Source organism: Daphnia pulicaria, chromosome 4 (genome assembly GCF_021234035.1).
Source record: "Daphnia pulicaria isolate SC F1-1A chromosome 4, SC_F0-13Bv2, whole genome shotgun sequence".
Lineage (NCBI taxonomy): Eukaryota > Metazoa > Arthropoda > Branchiopoda > Diplostraca > Daphniidae > Daphnia > Daphnia pulicaria.
In genome coordinates, this window is record NC_060916.1 from 922,779 (window position 1) to 941,679 (window position 18,901).

At 43.1% G+C, this 18,901-nt stretch overlaps 5 protein-coding genes across 12 annotated transcripts in view; 2 read left to right on the top strand and 3 right to left on the bottom strand.

Annotated features, from left to right (window-relative positions):
- LOC124336387 (calcium uniporter protein, mitochondrial-like) overlaps positions 1–18,901 on the top strand; it is an 878,707-nt gene that overhangs the window by 364,589 nt on the left and 495,217 nt on the right. The window lies entirely within an intron of this gene.
- On the top strand, positions 49–1,566 carry LOC124336294 (beta-1,3-galactosyltransferase 5-like). The gene is made up of 5 exons (XM_046790046.1): positions 49–229; positions 321–344; positions 405–753; positions 818–1,018; positions 1,075–1,566. The coding sequence occupies exons 1-5, from the start codon at positions 133–135 to the stop codon at positions 1,511–1,513; spliced, it is 1,110 nt and encodes a 369-aa protein (XP_046646002.1). The 5' UTR covers positions 49–132; the 3' UTR covers positions 1,514–1,566.
- LOC124336296 (dermonecrotic toxin StSicTox-betaIB1i-like) lies at positions 2,406–3,854 on the bottom strand. Its single transcript, XM_046790047.1, has 2 exons — positions 3,707–3,854; positions 2,406–3,595 (listed from the first exon to the last, which is right to left on the bottom strand). Exon 2 carries the CDS (start codon positions 3,577–3,579, stop codon positions 2,473–2,475), a length of 1,107 nt encoding a protein of 368 aa, XP_046646003.1. The 5' UTR covers positions 3,580–3,595; positions 3,707–3,854; the 3' UTR covers positions 2,406–2,472.
- Positions 4,777–8,595, bottom strand: LOC124336116 (serine/arginine repetitive matrix protein 2-like). Of its 3 annotated transcripts, none has more exons than XM_046789778.1 (7): positions 8,484–8,595; positions 8,183–8,375; positions 6,588–8,109; positions 6,411–6,508; positions 6,238–6,346; positions 5,996–6,148; positions 4,777–5,312 (listed from the first exon to the last, which is right to left on the bottom strand). In XM_046789778.1, exons 2-7 carry the CDS (start codon positions 8,369–8,371, stop codon positions 5,203–5,205), a joined length of 2,181 nt encoding a protein of 726 aa, XP_046645734.1. In that variant the 5' UTR covers positions 8,372–8,375; positions 8,484–8,595; the 3' UTR covers positions 4,777–5,202. The 3 variants fall into 3 exon arrangements, with proteins under 3 accessions (XP_046645734.1, XP_046645735.1, XP_046645736.1); XM_046789779.1 differs by having other exon boundaries at positions 8,183–8,391; positions 8,484–8,572; XM_046789780.1 differs by having other exon boundaries at positions 5,996–6,145; positions 8,183–8,567.
- LOC124336100 (protein FAM13A-like) lies at positions 9,206–18,898 on the bottom strand. Of its 6 annotated transcripts, none has more exons than XM_046789748.1 (12): positions 18,854–18,898; positions 17,282–17,897; positions 17,132–17,213; positions 16,816–16,916; positions 12,725–12,959; positions 12,235–12,658; positions 11,894–12,060; positions 11,497–11,738; positions 11,122–11,428; positions 10,639–10,830; positions 10,200–10,558; positions 9,206–10,132 (listed from the first exon to the last, which is right to left on the bottom strand). In XM_046789748.1, exons 3-12 carry the CDS (start codon positions 17,186–17,188, stop codon positions 9,880–9,882), a joined length of 2,337 nt encoding a protein of 778 aa, XP_046645704.1. In that variant the 5' UTR covers positions 17,189–17,213; positions 17,282–17,897; positions 18,854–18,898; the 3' UTR covers positions 9,206–9,879. The 6 variants fall into 6 exon arrangements, with proteins under 6 accessions (XP_046645704.1, XP_046645703.1, XP_046645700.1 ...); XM_046789747.1 differs by having other exon boundaries at positions 12,232–12,658; XM_046789744.1 differs by having other exon boundaries at positions 11,894–12,063; positions 12,232–12,658.

Consider the following 18,901-nt stretch of genomic DNA (forward strand, 5'->3'; position numbering starts at 1 on the left):
CACGTTATCTGCTATAGTCAATTGCTCAGTGCTCACGAAATGGTCAATTTTAACACAGTCTCGAAGTTTTGGGTTTCTGAGGCAGATGTATAATTGGAAGACGCTGCTCGAAAATCACGTGTCTTAGAGCCGATGGGAAAGTTAAAAAAGTTTAAGCTTTTCGTTTTATTATTTGGTGCAATTTGCTTTCTAATTCTCTTGACACACAGTTACACCAATCGTGAAAATGGTGAGCAAAACATTCCTTTTTCGATTTGAATATTTTCTCTTTGCTAACTCTCAGCTGTTATTTGTTTTGGTAATGTTATCTTGAACTGTAGAGCCAATCATCAGTACTACGCCAGGTGACAATTTCCGTGTGATCAAAAGAGACACAATAAATTTATAAAATTGCGACTTGACAGATCCCAAGTTTCCATGGAACGTCAACTCGAGTCGTCACTTGAGAGATTACGTTGCGCCGGAAAATGAAACAGCCGTCATTAACAACGTCAACATCTGCAATACAAATGTGTCAAATGAGAAACCTCTTATTCTAATCGTTGTGTGCTCAGCCGTTGCCAACGACAACCTTCGCCAGGCTATACGTGACACGTGGATGCAAAAAGATCATTCCGTACCTTTTGACATCCGCACAGTTTTTCTACTCGGCCGGGTAATGAATGACGTCATGTCGCAGCGTGAGACACTAATTGAGAGCAACAATCATGGCGACATCATTCAAGAAGGTTTCATCGATTCTTATTTAAATTTGTTAGTCAAATATAAATTTTGAAACTATTTACCAATCAACTTAATTGATTTTAATTGACGACAGGACACTGAAATCTGTGATGATGTTGAAATGGGTGAAACATTATTGCCCACAAGCGACTTTTGTCCTCAAGACGGATGACGACATGTTCGTCAATACTCGACAACTCTCCGACTATCTCTCACGAGTCCAGGATCGCAAAGATTTAATCGCAGGATCACTTTTTCGTCGCCACACACCTGTCAGAAATAGCCGCAGTAAATGGTATAATGAATAACCACTTGAGAAATTGAACTTATTAAAAAACATTAGTATATTAGGTACGTGCCAGAATTTATGTACGACTCAAAATATTACCCGAATTACGTAAGTGGGGGAGGTTACGTAATTAGCGGACCGTTAGTGCCTGTTTTATTCGACAAAGCTCTGCAAGTCCCGTATTTCCATTTTGAAGATGTTTACCTGACGGGCATCGTGGCGAAAGCGGCCAATGTCGTCCCGGAGGACAACACGTCATTCGGTTTCCGAACGCTTCCAGTGGATCCGTGTGTGTACCGACATCTGATCACTTCGCATGGCTTGAGTCCAAATGAACTCAGATCCATCTGGCAGAGTGTCAACGACCCTTCACTAATGTGCCCATCCGCCCATTTGCCGCTGGCCATTTGTTTGTTTATTTCGTTTTTATTAGGAGCTTGTCTCATTTTCAAGTGCTGCCGATTACGACGTGAAAAACTGGCAATCTCGCAAATCAAATAATTAAACAACACATTTGGCAAATATTTCAATATAAATGTATTTGAGACGATCGTATTTTAAAATCAAAACGTTAAAAAACAACCGTGGGGCAGGGATGCATGACCCTCTTTAGTGGAATCTGTCATCGTAATCTTAACAGGAGGCGTTGGAGTACTAATTTGACCGGAAGGGCTAGCAGATTTCTTGTTCAATGTTCAATAATTGTCAATAAATTTTTGAAATGGATTTATTCCGTTTTTGTTTGCTTTATTAAAATTTATTCTTTGGTGGCGATTCTTAAATGTAGAAATGGAGGTTGGGTAAAATCCGGGAATTTTATGGGGGATACTAGTGGCGGGCCTGCAGCTATTCTTTAGCTAGCTAGTATGGGACGTACGATGGTTTAGTATGTCACGTACGAAGGCTTAGTACGCTGGGATACTAAGGGCTGTTAGTACCTTCACTACTAGTTAGTACCCCGTTAGTACTATTTTCCAAAATACTTCTATAAATAGGGTCTTAGTATTACCTTAGTAGGTCCTAAAAAATTTGGAGTGCAGACACTGAAATTGTCCGACTGTTTTTATCAGTGTGGGATGAGCTGGATTGAACTAAACCGAAAGAGGGCGATGCCGGAACTTCTTAAATCGTCTACAACTTAATACTACAGCGAATCTATTCTCAAAGACATGACGTCAGTATACTGTATTTACCAGTAGTTCTCTTTGTGTCAGGTTGTACACCTGTATTTCCGTCCCTTCTCGATTCACGTAGCCTTTGATTTTCTCAACACTCCACCAATAAAGAGTCGGGATAATGTCGCATTTCCTCTTGAGTCATTTCTTTGTATTCTTTTCAGTCGACCGCCAATTTCTATTTTATAAATTCAGTCTTGCGAAATACTTCAACATTATTTAAAATTTAAATGTGATTTTTATTGTTTGATGGATATAACAACTATAACATTAATATAAACGAAACTAGTATCCATCGCAATCACCTCCACCTAATTGACAGGCCCCCTTTGAAGCATTTGGCAACTTGCAATGCTGAGAAGAGCTGTCTCTACAATTAACCGTGACCCCCCCACAAGTCCAGGCACCTTTATAGGAACATTTGCAAGCGTAATTGGGAGGAGCTATTTTTGAAATTTTACAACCTCCACCAAAAATCCCTTTACCGCGGTAGTTGCAATCACATTTCCAGTAAAAAGAAAACGACAATGCTTTGCCGGGCGAAGGAATGTTGCTAAGACCAACCACTCCAGCAGCTATTTTAGGTCTGTTGGTCAAAATTAAATCGACACCAGTCTCGATGTAATCTTTCATTGATGACTCCAAATCGATAGTCCAAATACCGACGCCAGCGTAAGCTTTTTTATCAAGACTGAATTCGATGGCCGAATGGAAAGTTCTGGGTGAACAAACTGAAATGCCTGTTGAATAGGCGATATTTTTGGTGTCCAGTTTTGATAACGTATCCCAGACTTCTTTTGCATCTCCTGTCTCTCCGTCGATGGTATAGAAGTACCTATCAGCATACTTGGATTTTTTGGCTTCTTGCAGAGCACCATGCAGGTAAACAGAATGTTCAATTTCTGGACAGCCGATAAGTATTTGTCCTTTGAAACCTTTTTCCATGACATTTTGATTAAATAGGCGCACTACATTGGCCCCAGCTGCGATGTAATTTTTCGATGACATGTCGCTAATTTTGCTGTCGACATAAATCAGCGCCAAACGAGAAAAGATATTTTCAGAACTATTGCCTAAGAAGGTTGTCATCACTGTAGCGCTAGTCGAGACTTTGCATACGTTGTCTCTGTTGCAAATGCTGCTTGCTGTTGACGCTCCAAATAAACAAGTGCAATCGCAAGGAGTTCCATGTCCGAAGTGAGTTGGAATTTCACCTGAAAAATTCAAATCAAATTCGATACCATTGGCGTCTTGGTCCAATGCCCAGCGAATAGCTCCCGGAGAATTGACCATATGAGCGACGACGCTGATTTGACGTGATGAAACGGCAGCAATGTTTATGGTAAATTGAATCAAGAATAATAATATCACTTTTTGAATACCTGGAAACATTTTATAGTTTCAGTCTATCAAAGGTTATACGTATATTGAAGCATCCAACATTGGATTCATTATGGAAAAGATTAAGTAAAAAATTAATAATATTATGTGGGGTAATATTTAAAAAGGAGACATTACCTTTTCACTCTGGTTGAATCAGTCAAAAGTTATTCGTCGTGAGTAAAAGAATTGAAGTAAAGACCAACTGAAATTTCCTTCCTTTTGTAGTGATGTGATAAGGCTTGTTTTGAATAACAAGAGCCAGATGACGACTGCCTGGATGGAGCAGTCGTCGGGCTTTTATAGTGGTAACAAGAGAAAAGAGTTGCACCATCGTTACGGGTGGATGGTGCAATGCGGAAGACCATGGAGCGATGGAGCGAAGGCACTGAATTAGAATTGCTTGGTGAAAAGAGGAAGCCTACAGTAAACGTGTTGATAATAGGAAAGTCCTTGGTTGCACCATCGCCAGGTATCTCAAGGAAACGAGAATCGATCGTGGGGTTGAAGTGTTTTTAAAACCCTTTATAGATGATTTGATTCTTCTTCTTGATGGTGTTACTTTAACCATACGAAATCATGTTCGCCAATACTCGACAACTCTCCGACTATCTCTCACGAGTCCAGGATCGCAAAGATTTGATCGCAGGATCACTTTTTCGTCGCCACACACCTGTCAGAAACAGCCGCAGTAAATGGTATAATGAATAACCACTTGAGAAATTTCATTTTATGAACACATTTGTAAATAGGTACATGCCAGAATTTATGAACGACTAAAATATTACCCGAATTACGTAAGCGGGGGAGGTTACGTAATTAGCGGACCATTGGTGCCTGTTTTATTCGACGAAGCTCTGCAAGTCCCGTATTTCCATTTTGAAGATGTTTACCTGACGGGCATTGTGGCGAAAGCCGCTAATGTCATCCCGGAGGACAACACGTCGTTTGGTTTCCGAACGCTTCCATTGGATCCGTGTGTGTACCGACATCGAATCACTTCGCATGGCTTGAGTCCAAATGAACTCAGATCCATCTGGCAGAGTGTCAACGACCCTTCACTAATGTGCCCATCCGCCCATTTGCCGCTGGCCATTTGTTTCTTTGTTTCTTCTTTATTAGGAGCTTGTCTCATTTTCAAGTGCTGTCGATTACGACGTGAAAAACTGGCAATCTCGCAAATCAAATAATTAAACAACACATTTGGCAAATATTTCAATATAAATGTATTTGAGACGATCGTATTAAATCAAAACGTCAAAAAACAACCGTGGGGCAGGGCTAAAGAAACGAGACGCAACTTTTGTTTTAGTTGGGAGGAAGGAGGCACTTGAAATTGTATTCTACGAAGACGCATTTTTCAGGGCACTACAAGTTGAAACTATTTAAACTGTAGGAGAGACACACAAAAAAAAAATCCGAAAGAGACAAAAAGGGGAAAAAGGAAACAAAAATTGGTAGAGAATAAATTTCCAATGAATAAATATACAGATTGACTTCAAAATGATAAATGTTAAGCATTCAACTTTGTATAGCGTGATTAAACTACTGTTTTGTTGGTTTTCTCATTTTTTTTTCTTTTTTAATAATTTTTTAGGAGAAATTGTAATTTAATTTTTTTTTTTTTTTTAACAATCAAGCATACTGCAATTTATCAGCTTCAATCTCCCGTTGTCGCTTGCGAATCAGCTCGTTCTGTGCCCGGATCAGTCGGATGCGATCTTCTAAGGGATCAGTCTCTGGTCCTACACATAATTCGGTTTACATACAAAAGATACCCCGGTTGTTTTTGTGTGTGTGTGTTTTGTGTGTGTGGGTTTGGAAAAAATGGGATTTAAAAAGAAAAGAAGAAAAAAAAATCGTCATAACAATCCCCAAGTCAAAAAAAAAGTTTTGGCTACACAAATCAAATTGAAGTTTCGTTGATGTTTAAAGCAGCAAATAAAAATAAGGAACCCTGCACCCAGTCCAGTTACTATCTTTACCCCCCATATACAAATATATATATATTATTATATATAACTTTCCTTCTCCGGTAAATAGAAAATGAAAGAGAAAAAAAATCAAGTGGTTCTATCACAGTCAAAAACGTATAGCACTTAGAAAAAAGGAAAGAATCAAAATGGGCGATTGCTTTCAATCCATCGGTCAAAATGATGAGAAAAACAAGAATGGGGCACGTGAAACTATGCTTGAGCTTTAAAAAAAAGTTATAGACATTTTTTTGGCCGCCATTGACGTTAAAAATCGACACAATACTTAAAAAAGAAAAAAAGAAAGAAAAAAAGAAATATAGATTTAAAAATAAAAAAACAATTTGGTCCGCAAGTATAACGTGAATCTCGCGTTTTTCGTTGCACACAAGAAGACCTGTGATGTGATGTTTATACTCTGTGATAAAATGATTAAAACGTTTTCAAGCATATACCTTGATCGATCTCGATCGGAGTGGCCAGTAGGGTACGTTTCAGTTTGACCCTGCCGTTTCTTTTCGGCAACGAGCCGGACGACGACGACGTGCCCGGCTTAGATTGGCCTTCTGAAACGAGCCGTTGATGCTTCGACAGAACGCCGCTCGCTGCTGTTTCAACACACAAGATTTGATTCACACACTTAAGCGATGCATTCACAACAAGCAACCGATCGAGGGAGGAATTTTAATTCAATTACGTTCGGTTGGCAGTTTGGGAGGAGCTGCTGAGGCGGTCGATGTCGGAGGTGAATTCAAAACCAATATCCGACGCGTTTCCGGCGTGCGACTCCGTGGTTCCTCGTCCTCCTATTAAAAACAATTTATTTCAATTAAGAAATTTCATTTAAATTTTAAAACAATTAAAACTTACTTCATAGCGATGACCCCTTCTTCTCTGGAGTTCTGCTCGTAAGTCGAGATGTGCGTCAGATGTCTCACTACTTTTGTTGCTAAGAGGTTTTACAGGTGCTGCACAATACGAAGGTAAATAACAAAATAAATATTTAGTCAAGGATTAACTTATCGAAAAAGGAAAAAAATAAATTACCGTTATCTCCATCGCTGCCAGAAAGAGTTTTACCATTACGGTTCTTATCTTTCGATTTCTTCGAGGACCGTTTATTTTTCTTGGATGATTTCCTGTCGACATCTTCTTCGTCCGTCTTGTCCGGCACCGAAGAAATCGGCTCATCCCTCCTTACTTGAATCTGTTCGACCACTGCATCGGGTTTCTTGGTCAGTTTCTCTTCTCTGCGCTTCAGCTGCACTGGCGGTGTCTTGCGATTTATTTCCGTCCGCAGTCGAATCTTTCCCTCCTTTTTGACAGACGAGTCTTGGTCGGGAGCCGTTTCAAATTTACGCTTGCGTGACTCGAGTCGATCACGTTCCGTCTCGGTCAGCGAAGGCGTGACGAGCTTTCGAGAATCCCGGGAATCGTTGGAAACCGAACGCGGAGGTGACCTTTTCAACAATGGCTTCCTCTCGCACGTTGGAGAACGAGACTTGTCGCTTGTTCGACGCTGCTCTGACGATCGAACGGAATCCACAGATGTGTTGACTCGCTTTTTATCGGCTCTTTTATTCTCTTCTGGTCCGGAACGATCAGAACCGCTGCTGGTCTTGCTGGTTCCTCGGTCTTTTGGCTTGTCCCGATCTGAGGATCTCAATGGCGACCTCCTGAGTGGAGACCTCTGGACCCTTGGAGGAGATCTCTGGACCCTAAGGGGAGATCTTTGCACTCTTGATGGAGATCGTTGGATTCTCACCGGTGATCGCTGGACTCTTACGGGAGATCTTTGGGATCTTGGAGGAGACCTGTGAGGTCTTGGTGAGGATTTCTGCATTCTCTGAGGGCTCCTTTGTTGCCTGGGAGGAGACCGCCGACGAGAATGTGCATTAGGAGGAGATCTAGTTGCCGAAGAACTTAATTGGGGGGATCGCCTAGCAAATTCTCCCGTATCAGTTTTCCGATTACTTTCAAAATGTCTGACATCTCGCGATGCATGACCCTCTTTAGTGGAATCTGTCATCGTAATCTTAACAGGAGGCGTTGGAGTACTAATTTGACCGGAAGGGCTAGCAGATTTCTCGCTAGGCTTCACGCCAGAGGTGGCAACGTTCACTCTATCTTCTGGTATGGTGGCAACAGCTGGAGAGAGCTCAGTTGCTCCATTCGATTCTTCTTCTATTTCTTCAATGATTTCATCCTCTACTTCAATAATCAAGTCTTCTGCATCACCTTCTTCAATCACAAACTCTTCTTCTTCACTTTCTGACTTGGCAAAAGACATTTCGACATCATCACTCTCATCACTGTCAGAGTCTTCAAAACGACTAAATTTATTCGATCTTTTCTCCTCCACAGGACTATTGTGTGAAACCAAACTGGTGGTTGGAGGGTTCTTCAAAGGAGGGGGTCTCGATGAATTATTCCTCATGGGTGGAGGTTTCGAATCAAGTGATGGAGGGTGATGAGGAGATGAATTTTGGTAAGGTGAGGAACTTGCAGAATTGTTCTCTACTGGAATGATGGCTATCAAATTTTGATTGCCAAAATGACGCTGAAAAACCTATTAAGAATAAAATTTAGTATGTGAGATCAATGTACTAGGTGCGTGGAAAAGGGCTTGAGAAGAGACTTACTGCGTTGCTGCAAACATTGTGTTTGGGTGACAAACGCTGGCCTTGCAACACAACAGGTGGAGGAAGTCCCTTTGCCCTCAAACTTTCGAGGGCAGCCAAACGCAAAGCTTCCAGCTCATCTTCGTCGTCTTCTTTATTGTTTCTCGACATAATGGAGCCTCCTCCTTGTTGCTGACTGGCAGATCTCATTTCACTGAAAGCACACAAAACTTTACAAGTTGAGTAAGATGATCACTTTTGACCTGCAAAATTCGCAAATGTGTTCATTCAGTAGTGCAGTGTAACGTGAAATAAGACTTACTGGGGACGAGAAAGTGCCAGCAAATCAATCGAAATGAGGGCAACAAAAACAGTCTGAGGAGGAAGAGAAGAAAAAGCAGTAAGCCCAAGCTTTTGTCAAAACTACTCACACAAATTTGACGAAGCCTCTTCTTGCTCGCTCGTATTGCGCCGCAATGATGAAATTCCCCGCGTTTTCCGATTACAAAATGACGAATTTATATAAAAAGACTTGGCGCACTCCTTTTCTCTATGTATTTTTATATACTCGTGCAAGATCGACGAACTATAATTACTTCTTTTGGGTGGCTGATGGAGGAAGTCATCATTCAGACGTTCAATGGCCCCCGACGGATATCGGATCGAACGCAATTAACACACAGGCAGGTCTCGATCAGATTATTGACAGCCTCAATTCTAGTCTTTTAAAAAATTGAGGAAGCAGACATATCAAAATTCACCATCAAAACCTAAATGGTATTTCGAGGAAGCTGTTTTGCCACTCAGACTCTCGTTTTTATCAATTAACAATGGCTATTAACGACGCCAAGGAAAATGAAAACCAGTTCAACGACTCGACTGTATATAGTTATCGTATATTCAGGGATACACACGAGACCTACAGATGATATATATCAAAACAATTGTTTTCCAGGGCTCTGCATGTGTGTGGACCTCGGCACCAAATGTTTGCACACACAGATGATATATATATTCAAGTGAGATTCGAGTTGATACAAGAGATAAGTTATGCAGCAGTATATTTTTAAACTGTACGTAATAACTCTGTGTATGTAGTGTGTGTGTGTGTGTGTGTTAAGGTTTTCTGTTTTTTGTTGTGTAAACAGTCAAAACGGCAAACAAAGAGAGAGAACAGACGAGAGGATCTTTAATATTTGTTTGTACGCAGATCTCTCTCGATTGAACTCGGGGTTATTATTTCTTTTGCTTTTATCTCAAAATAGCTAGAGACACGATTCCGCATTTTGATAGTACAGCACAAACAGAGCAACAACAAATCTAAATCACGAATCTGGCGAAAAGGTTATTTTTCCGTTCGCAGAGATTCAAGTAACTAAATATCCGTCTTTTTTTTTAAATTCGCAATTAGCATCATCTATTTAAATACGAAATTACGTTATTTCTTCTTCTTCCGTCCAACGGTATTTAATTAATACCGGGGCCGATAATTTGTTTCCTTCACAGCTCTCACAAAATTAACAAAAGTTGCAACAGCCGGTCTATATCCATTGGCATCAATTAAAAGTTTTCTCTTTTTCTTCTTTGTTTCGAGTTAACCAAAGTCCCAAAAATTTTGCAGAAAGGACAAGATGGGAGTTTCAATTCCCGGCAGTTTTTTTGGTATGAGTGGGAGGGGGGGGGGGGGAGGTGATCAAAAGAGAGATAATAATCTTAAGTTATAAGGTGGCACTGCCGTCGTGTTTGGCTACCAACGCTTCCAGAAGGCGCAACTTTGCCCGGGCATGGCGATACTGAGCATAAACGGGCTCCAAATGTCCGTCGACATCCTCGTCGTTGCCAGCAGACGACGAGTATCTGGGTGGTGCTGGGCACTGCTGGCGCAGCATGTCGGCTTCTAGATCGCGAATGGTTCGTCTCAATCGACGTTTCTCTTCGCGGACGTGACGCAATTGATCCATCAGTTGGTTCCTGTTCAAACATCAAAGTTTAGTCTAACTGGAATTTCTCTCAAATATTTAAAAGAAAATGAACGTACAATGGCAGGGCGTGCAGGTTTTCGTCGATGTTGAGTGAGATCTTTTGGCGTTTCCACATCAGGAGCATAGGATCGTCAGAGTTCCAGGAGGCCAAACCATTTTCTTTGCGTAATTCCACGCCCGTGATGGGCGTCATGGGAGTCATGCCCAGATGACGCTGGCGGCTGGTGGATGCAGCGGCAGTGCGGGGATCCGTTTCTTCCATCGATTCCAGCGACGGAGTAGCGGGAGCAGAGTGTCGGTGTCCCAATCCACCGGGCCGAGTTTCATACAATTCCAGGGTCTCGTATTCGAGAATCGGAGCCAAATCGCAGACTTCTTCTTTGGAACGCGACAGACCAGACCTCACCACCATTCGCTGAAATAATAATAAGATCAAATTAACATCAAATGTTTTCATTCCATTGAAATGGAGGGGAAATAAAATGATATGAATACCTTTAGGATTCTATAGCGATCGTAGAGCGGTCTCAACAGATCCTTGTGTCTGTACGAAGCTGGCCGACCGTGTAGCGACTCGACGTAGAGCAGAGCTCGTTGAACGGCCAATTTCTCATCGAGCACTTGCTTGGCGGTTAATTTGTCAATGGCTTCCAATCGTCCGGCCAATTGTCGGTTGCTGGTCAGATGCTGTCAAAACAACAACAAAACATTTGAATGAATCAACTCGTAGAAACGATAAACGTCTCGAGTGTCTGGCGCTAATTAAGAGACGGTCGTTAATTTTTAACGGCGTCCGGAAGTCACGCCTTACAAGTCTATCCGTCACTTGCCAGTTACGTTTTTCATTGATGCCAACAGGGCAGAAAAACAAAACAAAATTACAATCGGTAATTTGAATCTATAGTCTGCCCAGTCAGACGACACCTCCCCCCGGGGGGTTGCAATCAACCAACAATTAAAATAGAGAACAACTCTCACCTCTTGGACTTCGAGCACCGTTTCTTCGACGGAAGGCGTAGTGGCACAGGGTGGTGCCGATGGCCTCTCCTTGGTGGTGAAGAAGGTGGCGGTGGTGGTAGTGCCGGCTGGATCTCTCGTCTCCGATATCTCGACCGGCTCCACCAAATGGTAGCGCTCCTTGAGTTGCTTCAACTCTTTGCGGGTGCGGGCCAGCTCGGTCAGCACTCGCTTCGTGTTGCGGTCGTCCATCTTCTGGTGGTGAGACGGCCGGTATCCGTAGCGCTGCTCGAAAGCGTCCTCGTACAATTTGACTTTCTGCTTTAAACTGTCAAAGATCATTTTATTGATTAATTCCATTTTGAAAAAACAAACACAACAAATTTAATTTGATACCTGTGAATTTGCTGGACGAGTTGTCTGGCCCGGAGTGTTGCTGGATGTTCGTCGGAGCCGGCAAGGTTGCGATTGGGACTCTTGAAATTATTGAGGTTGCCCAGGGCGATGAAAGCGGTCCGCTTCTCTTGAGGTTCTTTGCAACGGCCGTGAAAGCCCCGCACATGAAAGGATCCGGCCGGCTCATCCATCTCGGGTGACAGGACGCGCGGCGAAACAGTCACGTCCTCATCGTCTTCGTCCTGGATAACAAACAAACACAGAGAAGAGGGACAAGAAGAAAGACCATAAACTTGGCGGAAAGAACAAAAGGAGGAAACTACTGCTGGACAATTTGAAAATAAGACTAAGACGGACGACGAAAGAGAGTCCATAATAATAATAAACAAGGTCATACCGGGAGAATGTTCAAGGAAGCCCATCCTCTGGCCGGTCTCATTCCGTGGCTAGTAACTGGCTCGTTGCCCTGTCCGTCACCGTCTTGGCCGTTGACGTGTTCCTCTTCCTCTTTGTCTTGTAATTGCATCAAGTCAAAGCAGAGCTGTTGCCGAAATTGCCCTTGACCTGCTGGGCACAAAGCGAAAAAATGCATTTGTTTATAGAAATGAGCTGTCAGAAAAGAAAATAAACAACGGGCGAAAACTATTTCATTTCTTTTGGCATCAGAAGCCAAAAGAAAACAAAAAGGCGGCCGGCAACCAAGGACAATCGAGTTATAATAGTTATAATACGTACTACCGCTATTGCTGCACTTTTCGGCGAAGGGATCGATGATGGGGAGTTCGCCAGCCGGAAGAATATCCGGGGTAGTTGCTTCAGGTTTGACGGTTGTATTATTTTTATCTTCGGCGGATGAGCGTGGACTATCGCAACCTTTTCGCTTATTGCGTCGCCGGCCGCCCTTGGGCGTGCCGCCGCACCCACCGCCCAGCAGTATCGAGACGGGTCTGCTCTTGTTGCCACTGGGGAAGCTGGCGAAACGCTCCAGAATCCGGCGCTCTTCGTGCTCCGAACGTTCCGTGTCGGCAGAAACTAATTCAACTTCTTCATCCGGAACCATCGGATAAGTGGCTGGTGAGCCATAAGATATGGGCGACGAAATTTCGTCCTCGACGGCGAAAGGATAACGTCGCCAGCAAAGTGTTGCATCATTGGTCCAGCTCTGTTAATGATTTAAAATAAATTATTAATAAAATTATTTGATTTATTTGAATTTATTTTTCCTTACCTGATTCTCATCTGACGGCTGTCCAGCTGATAATTCCTTCCAAATTGACATTTGAACTGTGATGGAAGCCATTGGGTCGAAATCGCTTTCATCCTGGACGCTGACGGTGCTGGCCACCACCAGGTCTTCTTCGTTCCTGTCATTCCAGGGTGCGTAGTCATTCCGGTCGTCGGTCGAATCGTCGTCCAATCCTCCGCCCCACGGGTGTCCAGCCGACGAACAATGTACGGGCGCACTGTAATTCATTCCGCAAACGTAAGCCATGACTCTCGGTGTGAAATTGAAACAACACAAAACAGCACGAGATCTCATCCGCGTCCCTAGTCTCCGTTTGACGTTGGGCACGGCTCAGCCCAACGCCTTTATACAAACACAAACACAGACATCGACACAAAAGGCTGAAGGCCAGCCCACTTTGTGCCAAAGTCAACTCCGCCCCTTTTCTTTACAACTCGCCGTCACGTAGTCCACAAAAAGGGGAGGAGCCGCCATGGAGCAGGATCGACACATTTTGGCGAAACCATTTTGACTCTCTCAACTCTTTTTAGAATTTATCGATTCGGGTTCGTCAGTCAGTGAACTCGCGTCACTTATTACAGGTCGGTTGTCATATTCACTGATGGATGGCGAAACTTTTATGTACAATGATCCTAGTGATCCCTCCCTGGAGCGATTGTTTTCCGACTAGATGGGAGGGGTATCACATTCTTATAAAGTAGACCCGACTCCTCCGAAGGTGAAATCGTGAGCATGCAATTCCAATTAGCCCCCACGGCTGCTGACGCTTGCCGGATTTCGGTATAAAGAATCATAATTTCAAATAGAATGGAAATAAACAATTGATTAATAAATATAATTCCAACAACTTTCCTTTCTCTCTCCCATTCATTCAACTCGGCGGCGTGTTGTGGAAAAACTTATCATCACGCACGCCACCAACAGACCGTGTCGTGAGAGGTTGTTCTCTCGTGAACGCAAACTTCATGGCCACTTGTGGTGACGTCACTACACAATCCGGAATCATTAACTTGTTAATAAAAATTCAACCCACCATTCCATGTACGTGTTTCAGATCATTTCATTTTTGGACCAAATAAAATACCACACACACACACACGCAAGAGACGAAATCAATTCAGGAAATGAAAGATTACGATTGTCCTTGAGTGTCAAATTGTTTTTGTTGTTTTTCTTCTGGGAAACCAAACGACGAGGCCGCCGACGATATTGTGCGGATTCAATTATTTGTCATCCCTCCCTTCATTTCATCAATAATCCCCCACCCTGTCCACTTCCTTGGTCATTGACATTCAAAGCGACCCAACGTTGGGACTGGCTGAATGGCGAACGTGAGATGGGCCATAGAAAGTGAGAGGAGCCATTAACAGTCGTCTCTCTTCTCCTACACACATCAGCCAGTCATCCAGTGGCTTATATATAAATATAGGATATAGGAAGAGTGAGAGAAGGGAGACAAAGAACAAGACGGGAGTATACACCGGGAGTAAGGATCGATAACGCCAATAGAACATTCTTCGGGACCGTTTCCACACACACGCATCACATTTTCAGGAAGGGGGGGTTTTCATCCTTTGTGTACTTGTCCGTTTTCGGCACGGAGAGCATAGCAACAAGCAGTTGGTGATGGCAGAGAAGAACGTGCACCCCCCTTACTCCTGTTTCTTTTTTATTTCGGCACAGTCCGGTCCCGCAAAAGACGACCGACGTTATCGATCGACCTCGTTCAAAGTGGAAAAGGAAATTTTCTCTCTCACTGGCCGTTGGTTCGGGAGTATATATGAATGATCTACTAGGATCGCTTCCTTTCATCAATCAGGACGGAAACTCCTTTTTTGCACGAATCTAGGGCGTTCATCCATTAGTCTCCCGAGGCAAGAAAAGATTTCCGTCCCCCCCTCCCCGATGAACCAACCGGTGCGCGCACGCGGGACAGACAGGAAAAGAGACAAGATTGGCAATCGTTCAAAAAAGAAAAAAGAAACTAGAACTTTTGCATTTTCGTACAAAAAAAAAAAAGGAACGAACGACTTTTTCGATCAAGGTATCCTGGCCAACTCCCGCCAGCAGTTCACGCGGGAACAAAGGACGTGTCGTACGTGGAAGAAGAAGCGCCGATCGATACGAGACGCTCGCCCGTGGGCCGTTCGATGGAACGAGCCCAGAACGAGACACACACACACACATTTCAATCCACTCCAGTTGGATTATCAGTTAAATAAATCATTATTCTTTGCTTTTAACCAACGTGACGAGACGGTATAAGAGCACTCACTACACCCACTCCCGAAACATTATCGGGGCAAAGCTACACAGGGATCTGAAACTAGATTTGAATTCGTTACAGTCTAGACAATAGACGAGGGGGGAGGGAGGAATGGCGTGGTCCGCCGGTCTCTGATCACGATCCACGTGACTCGATCCAGACGAGCTAAAAAAAAAGGAATCCCAATAGGAGAAATCTAAAACCTTAAAAATAAAAAGATTTCGGTCGTCTCAATTTAGCATGCGAGCTAAATTTCGATTCAACAAGGGAACAGTCATGTTGGGGGCTGTTGGTTCCTTACACTGTTGGGCAATCGGCCTTGACTGGAGCATATAATAATAAAAGAAAAGGAAACGAGACTTTACCTTCGTAAGAGTCGTGGCCATTCTTTTATGATTGGCTGCATTGATGTTTCGTTGACTCCCGCGCTCTCGTGATAACTCCACACAGTATATCAAATAAGTTGGCCTTGCCACGCACACACGAATTCCCTTTTTTCTCCCCACTGCGTTAACGACAATTGGAGCTCCTAGTCCTATATAACCAACCCTCTCTAGCAATTAATGACTCTCGGTATAATGCCGGTCTTATTCACGAAACGAGCCATGAAACAAAAAATTGACGACGTATTATATAGTGCGCACAAAACTCGATAACTGATGGGTGTGACGCAATCCAACGTGGCGGATATCTCGCACAACGACACCTACTACTACTATACAACCGATAAATTGTCGTGATAAACAAATAAAAGAAGCACTCGCCTAGACGCAATAATAAACAACAATGTGGTGCGGTTGGAAATGGGTTGGCGACTGAGGCCCAGAACAACAACAACCCCCCTCCTGTCCTGTCAGTTGTTTTAATCGAACAACGCACGCTTGGGTTAGTTTCTTTTAATATTACCACCTCTTTTGCTTTGAATTGACACGGTGTCTACGTGCCGCACACCAACCCCCCCAGAGTCTTTTTGGGTGTGTGTGTGTGTAGTGGGAAAAAAGAAAACAAAAAAGTAGGTCATCAACAACTACGTCGAGAATAACAGGAAGAAGAAGCAAAAATAAAATCCTTGGCCATTTGTGGGAAATACCCAGTTTACACACGTAAAGACATCAAAAAGAAAAGAAAGAAGAAAACAAGATGATTGGCATTAAAAATAAAAGTAGAAAGATGTAATCTTTTTATCTTTACTACTACTTTTTGGCAACGTTCAATCCAAGCTCGAAATACACTCGGAGGCAAAGGGAGGCATTGCGCAGGGTTTTTTGTGTGTCTGTTGGATCGGCCGTGATTGGCAAAAACAACCGAGTTGTTTACCTCCAGCTGAGACACGCCGGAGAGAATCTTTCAAAGAAGAAAGAAGAAATCTCCGTTAACTAACGTCGTGTTTACCAACGCAAAAAAGGGAGAAAGAAAAAAAGAAATTTCTTCTCCTTTCAGCTGGCAGGATGTCAATTATTTAGCAAATCTCCGACCTGCAGTTCGCCAAAGACTTTTTTTTTTATTACTGGAATTTAAAAGGAAAATATTTTAGACAACTGCGAACGCACGTGCCACAGAGAAGTCTGGATTTCTAGTTCTTTCTGGTTTTTCCCAACATTCCTCTGGCTCGTCTGCCAAAAACGAACAAGACGTCAACATCTTTTTTTCCGACGACGCAGGCAGAAAATCCGCAGAAACAAACAGAGTCAAATGACACTTTGGGTTCAACTCCCTTCTTCCCAGGGGATCCTAACCAAAGCCCAAACAACCCCCCACACACAGAAAGAAAGAACCCCATGTAACGAGATGACAAAATGTCACTTACTGATGACTTATGGGAATACAGGAGGTCCTCTTAGAATCTGGCTGCAATGTAGGGCCATTGTTAGTTGTCTCCTGGTCGTCTTGGTAACTTTCATTCAAAGCCTGCGATAAATATATCAAAGAGAGACAAAAAACGTCATTAAAAATTGAAGAACACACACACAAAGGGCAGCAACCACCATCTTTATTTCAGGATGGAAGTAGTAAACCCCCTATAGGCTTTTAGCTTTTCTGTGACGCAAACCGCCATGATTTCTCAATGGATTCTTGAAAACTTATTTTTAATCTCTGCGCCATCATTTTGTCGCCGTATGTACCTGTGATGAGACATTGTCGATATCGTAAGGTTCGAGGGACGTTCGTCGTCTCATCATATAGGGCGCACTGCTCTCCTCCCAACTGCAAAAATACACAAAATGATTGTTAAAACCTTGTAACACAAATTTTTGATTCAAATTACTACTTACTCAAATCGCTCCAGGTTGTCGGCCAGGGTTGAGGCACTTGTAAAAAGATGATGATTGCGTAATTTGTGAAGATTTTTCTCTCCAAAAGAATTTCTGATGAATTTGTGTTTCTCAAATGGGTTCAGTCGAGAGTCTGCAGGGTGGCAACTTTCAGCCGGCACACGCCATATCACGATCACGACACATTTTTGCTCTTTTTTTTTGGAGTTGAACAAATAATTTTCTAGAATATCGACACTATTTCAAAAAATCAGTTTTTTGGCGGTCGAATGTTTGGTGGACCCAATCTACGGCTGTTTCAAACAGTGAGTCGAAACGAGCTTTAGGCTGAGCATTTGCAAAAAAAGAGAAACGAATTCAACAACAGCAGACCAGTTCCTTTTGGCCGCTTTGCTTAAAAACAGGACGAAGCAGGTTTTCTTCTTGGGGAGCGATCCGCACCGACACACTATCCGTCCGTTACTGGACCTGATTCACTTTGGGTCGCGTGCAGTAATACACCGTGGGGATACGTGGCATCGTTCTCTTCCGGATCGATGGGACGCAGACTCGAGGAGGCCGCCCTTTCAGCGTGCACAGGCGGGACCCAACGTTGCACGACTAGACAAATCAAAACCTGGAAAACAAAAAAGAAAATAGGATTAATCGACGAGAATCATGAATGAATCAAAACTACGACGTAGATCCACATCCCCCCACCCACTGAAATCCAACTGGGATTGAATTTCGACATCAGCTGCGGAATGCTGCCAATATCAAATTGCCTTTTGCGTGATATCCACAAATGAGATGACGAAGGCATCCGACACTTTGTGGCCGCCATTCAACAACCGCTCCTTTTTTTGATTATTTCGTCAATTCGTACATTTCATCAGACGGGGAAGAAGGTTCGAGAGATGCTGACATCATCACAGAGGGTAAAGATTTCGTTCACGACTCAGAGTGGGTTTTTGTATCTCCTCTTACGGGCATCGAAATTCGCCATGCGTCTCTTTTTCGTTCAACTACCCCCCACGGCTTGTGTGCCTGCGTACAATACCGTGAAAACAAGAGAATCACAACAACTGGATCGGATTGTTACTACGCAGCAAATCGCCGGCATGCTTGTCAACACCCCCCTCCCACAAAGAAAACGACCCAGGAAAATTGTTGGTACACGAGGCAGGAAGATGCCCTCAAGGTCGGGAATGTTATGGTCCATCCATGCTGATTTTATGCAAATTTTAAGACATTGAAAGAGTCACATTCTCTCGAGGCGGTATATGGGCAAAATACAACCGTACCAACAAAACAGGGATGACGTGTAAACATCAAATGTGTAAGTGATGAAGAGAATCTATTTTTAGTTGTTGGACGATGGCAACAACAACACACAAAAAAATGGGCGCCTCTGAGCTAACCAGGACGACAGCCTGGCTTTGCAACAAATGAAAACGAGTGAGTCGTTGGTCGATAATAATACAGTGGCAAGACTCTATCTGAATAACCACAACCACAGACGGGCGTGTGATACGTGACTAGCAAGCCAAATCAATGCATTCAAGATAAAAAAACAGCTGCAAAAAAACTTACCTTTTTTGTGTAGCTCAATTCACGACCGAATGGCTGCATAACAATCGA

Bases quoted from the DNA above. Each gene is read 5' to 3' on its own strand.
- LOC124336294 (XM_046790046.1), top strand. From the start codon at position 133: ATGGGAAAGTTAAAAAAGTTTAAGCTTTTCGTTTTATTATTTGGTGCA. The intron at 230-320 runs GTGAGCAAAACA...CTTGAACTGTAG, and splicing joins TTACACCAATCGTGAAAATG to AGCCAATCATCAGTACTACG. The intron at 754-817 runs GTTAGTCAAATA...AATTGACGACAG, and splicing joins ATCGATTCTTATTTAAATTT to GACACTGAAATCTGTGATGA.
- LOC124336296 (XM_046790047.1), bottom strand. From the start codon at position 3,579: ATGTTTCCAGGTATTCAAAAAGTGATATTATTATTCTTGATTCAATTT.
- LOC124336116 (XM_046789778.1), bottom strand. From the start codon at position 8,371: ATGAGATCTGCCAGTCAGCAACAAGGAGGAGGCTCCATTATGTCGAGA. The intron at 8,110-8,182 runs GTAAGTCTCTTC...TATTCTTAATAG, and splicing joins ACAATGTTTGCAGCAACGCA to GTTTTTCAGCGTCATTTTGG. The intron at 5,313-5,995 runs GTATATGCTTGA...AATTATGTGTAG, and splicing joins TCCGATCGAGATCGATCAAG to GACCAGAGACTGATCCCTTA.
- LOC124336100 (XM_046789744.1), bottom strand. From the start codon at position 17,188: ATGATGAGACGACGAACGTCCCTCGAACCTTACGATATCGACAATGTC. The intron at 12,659-12,724 runs GTAAGGAAAAAT...AATCATTAACAG, and splicing joins AGCCGTCAGATGAGAATCAG to AGCTGGACCAATGATGCAAC. The intron at 11,739-11,893 runs GTATGACCTTGT...TTTGTTATCCAG, and splicing joins CTTCCTTGAACATTCTCCCG to GACGAAGACGATGAGGACGT.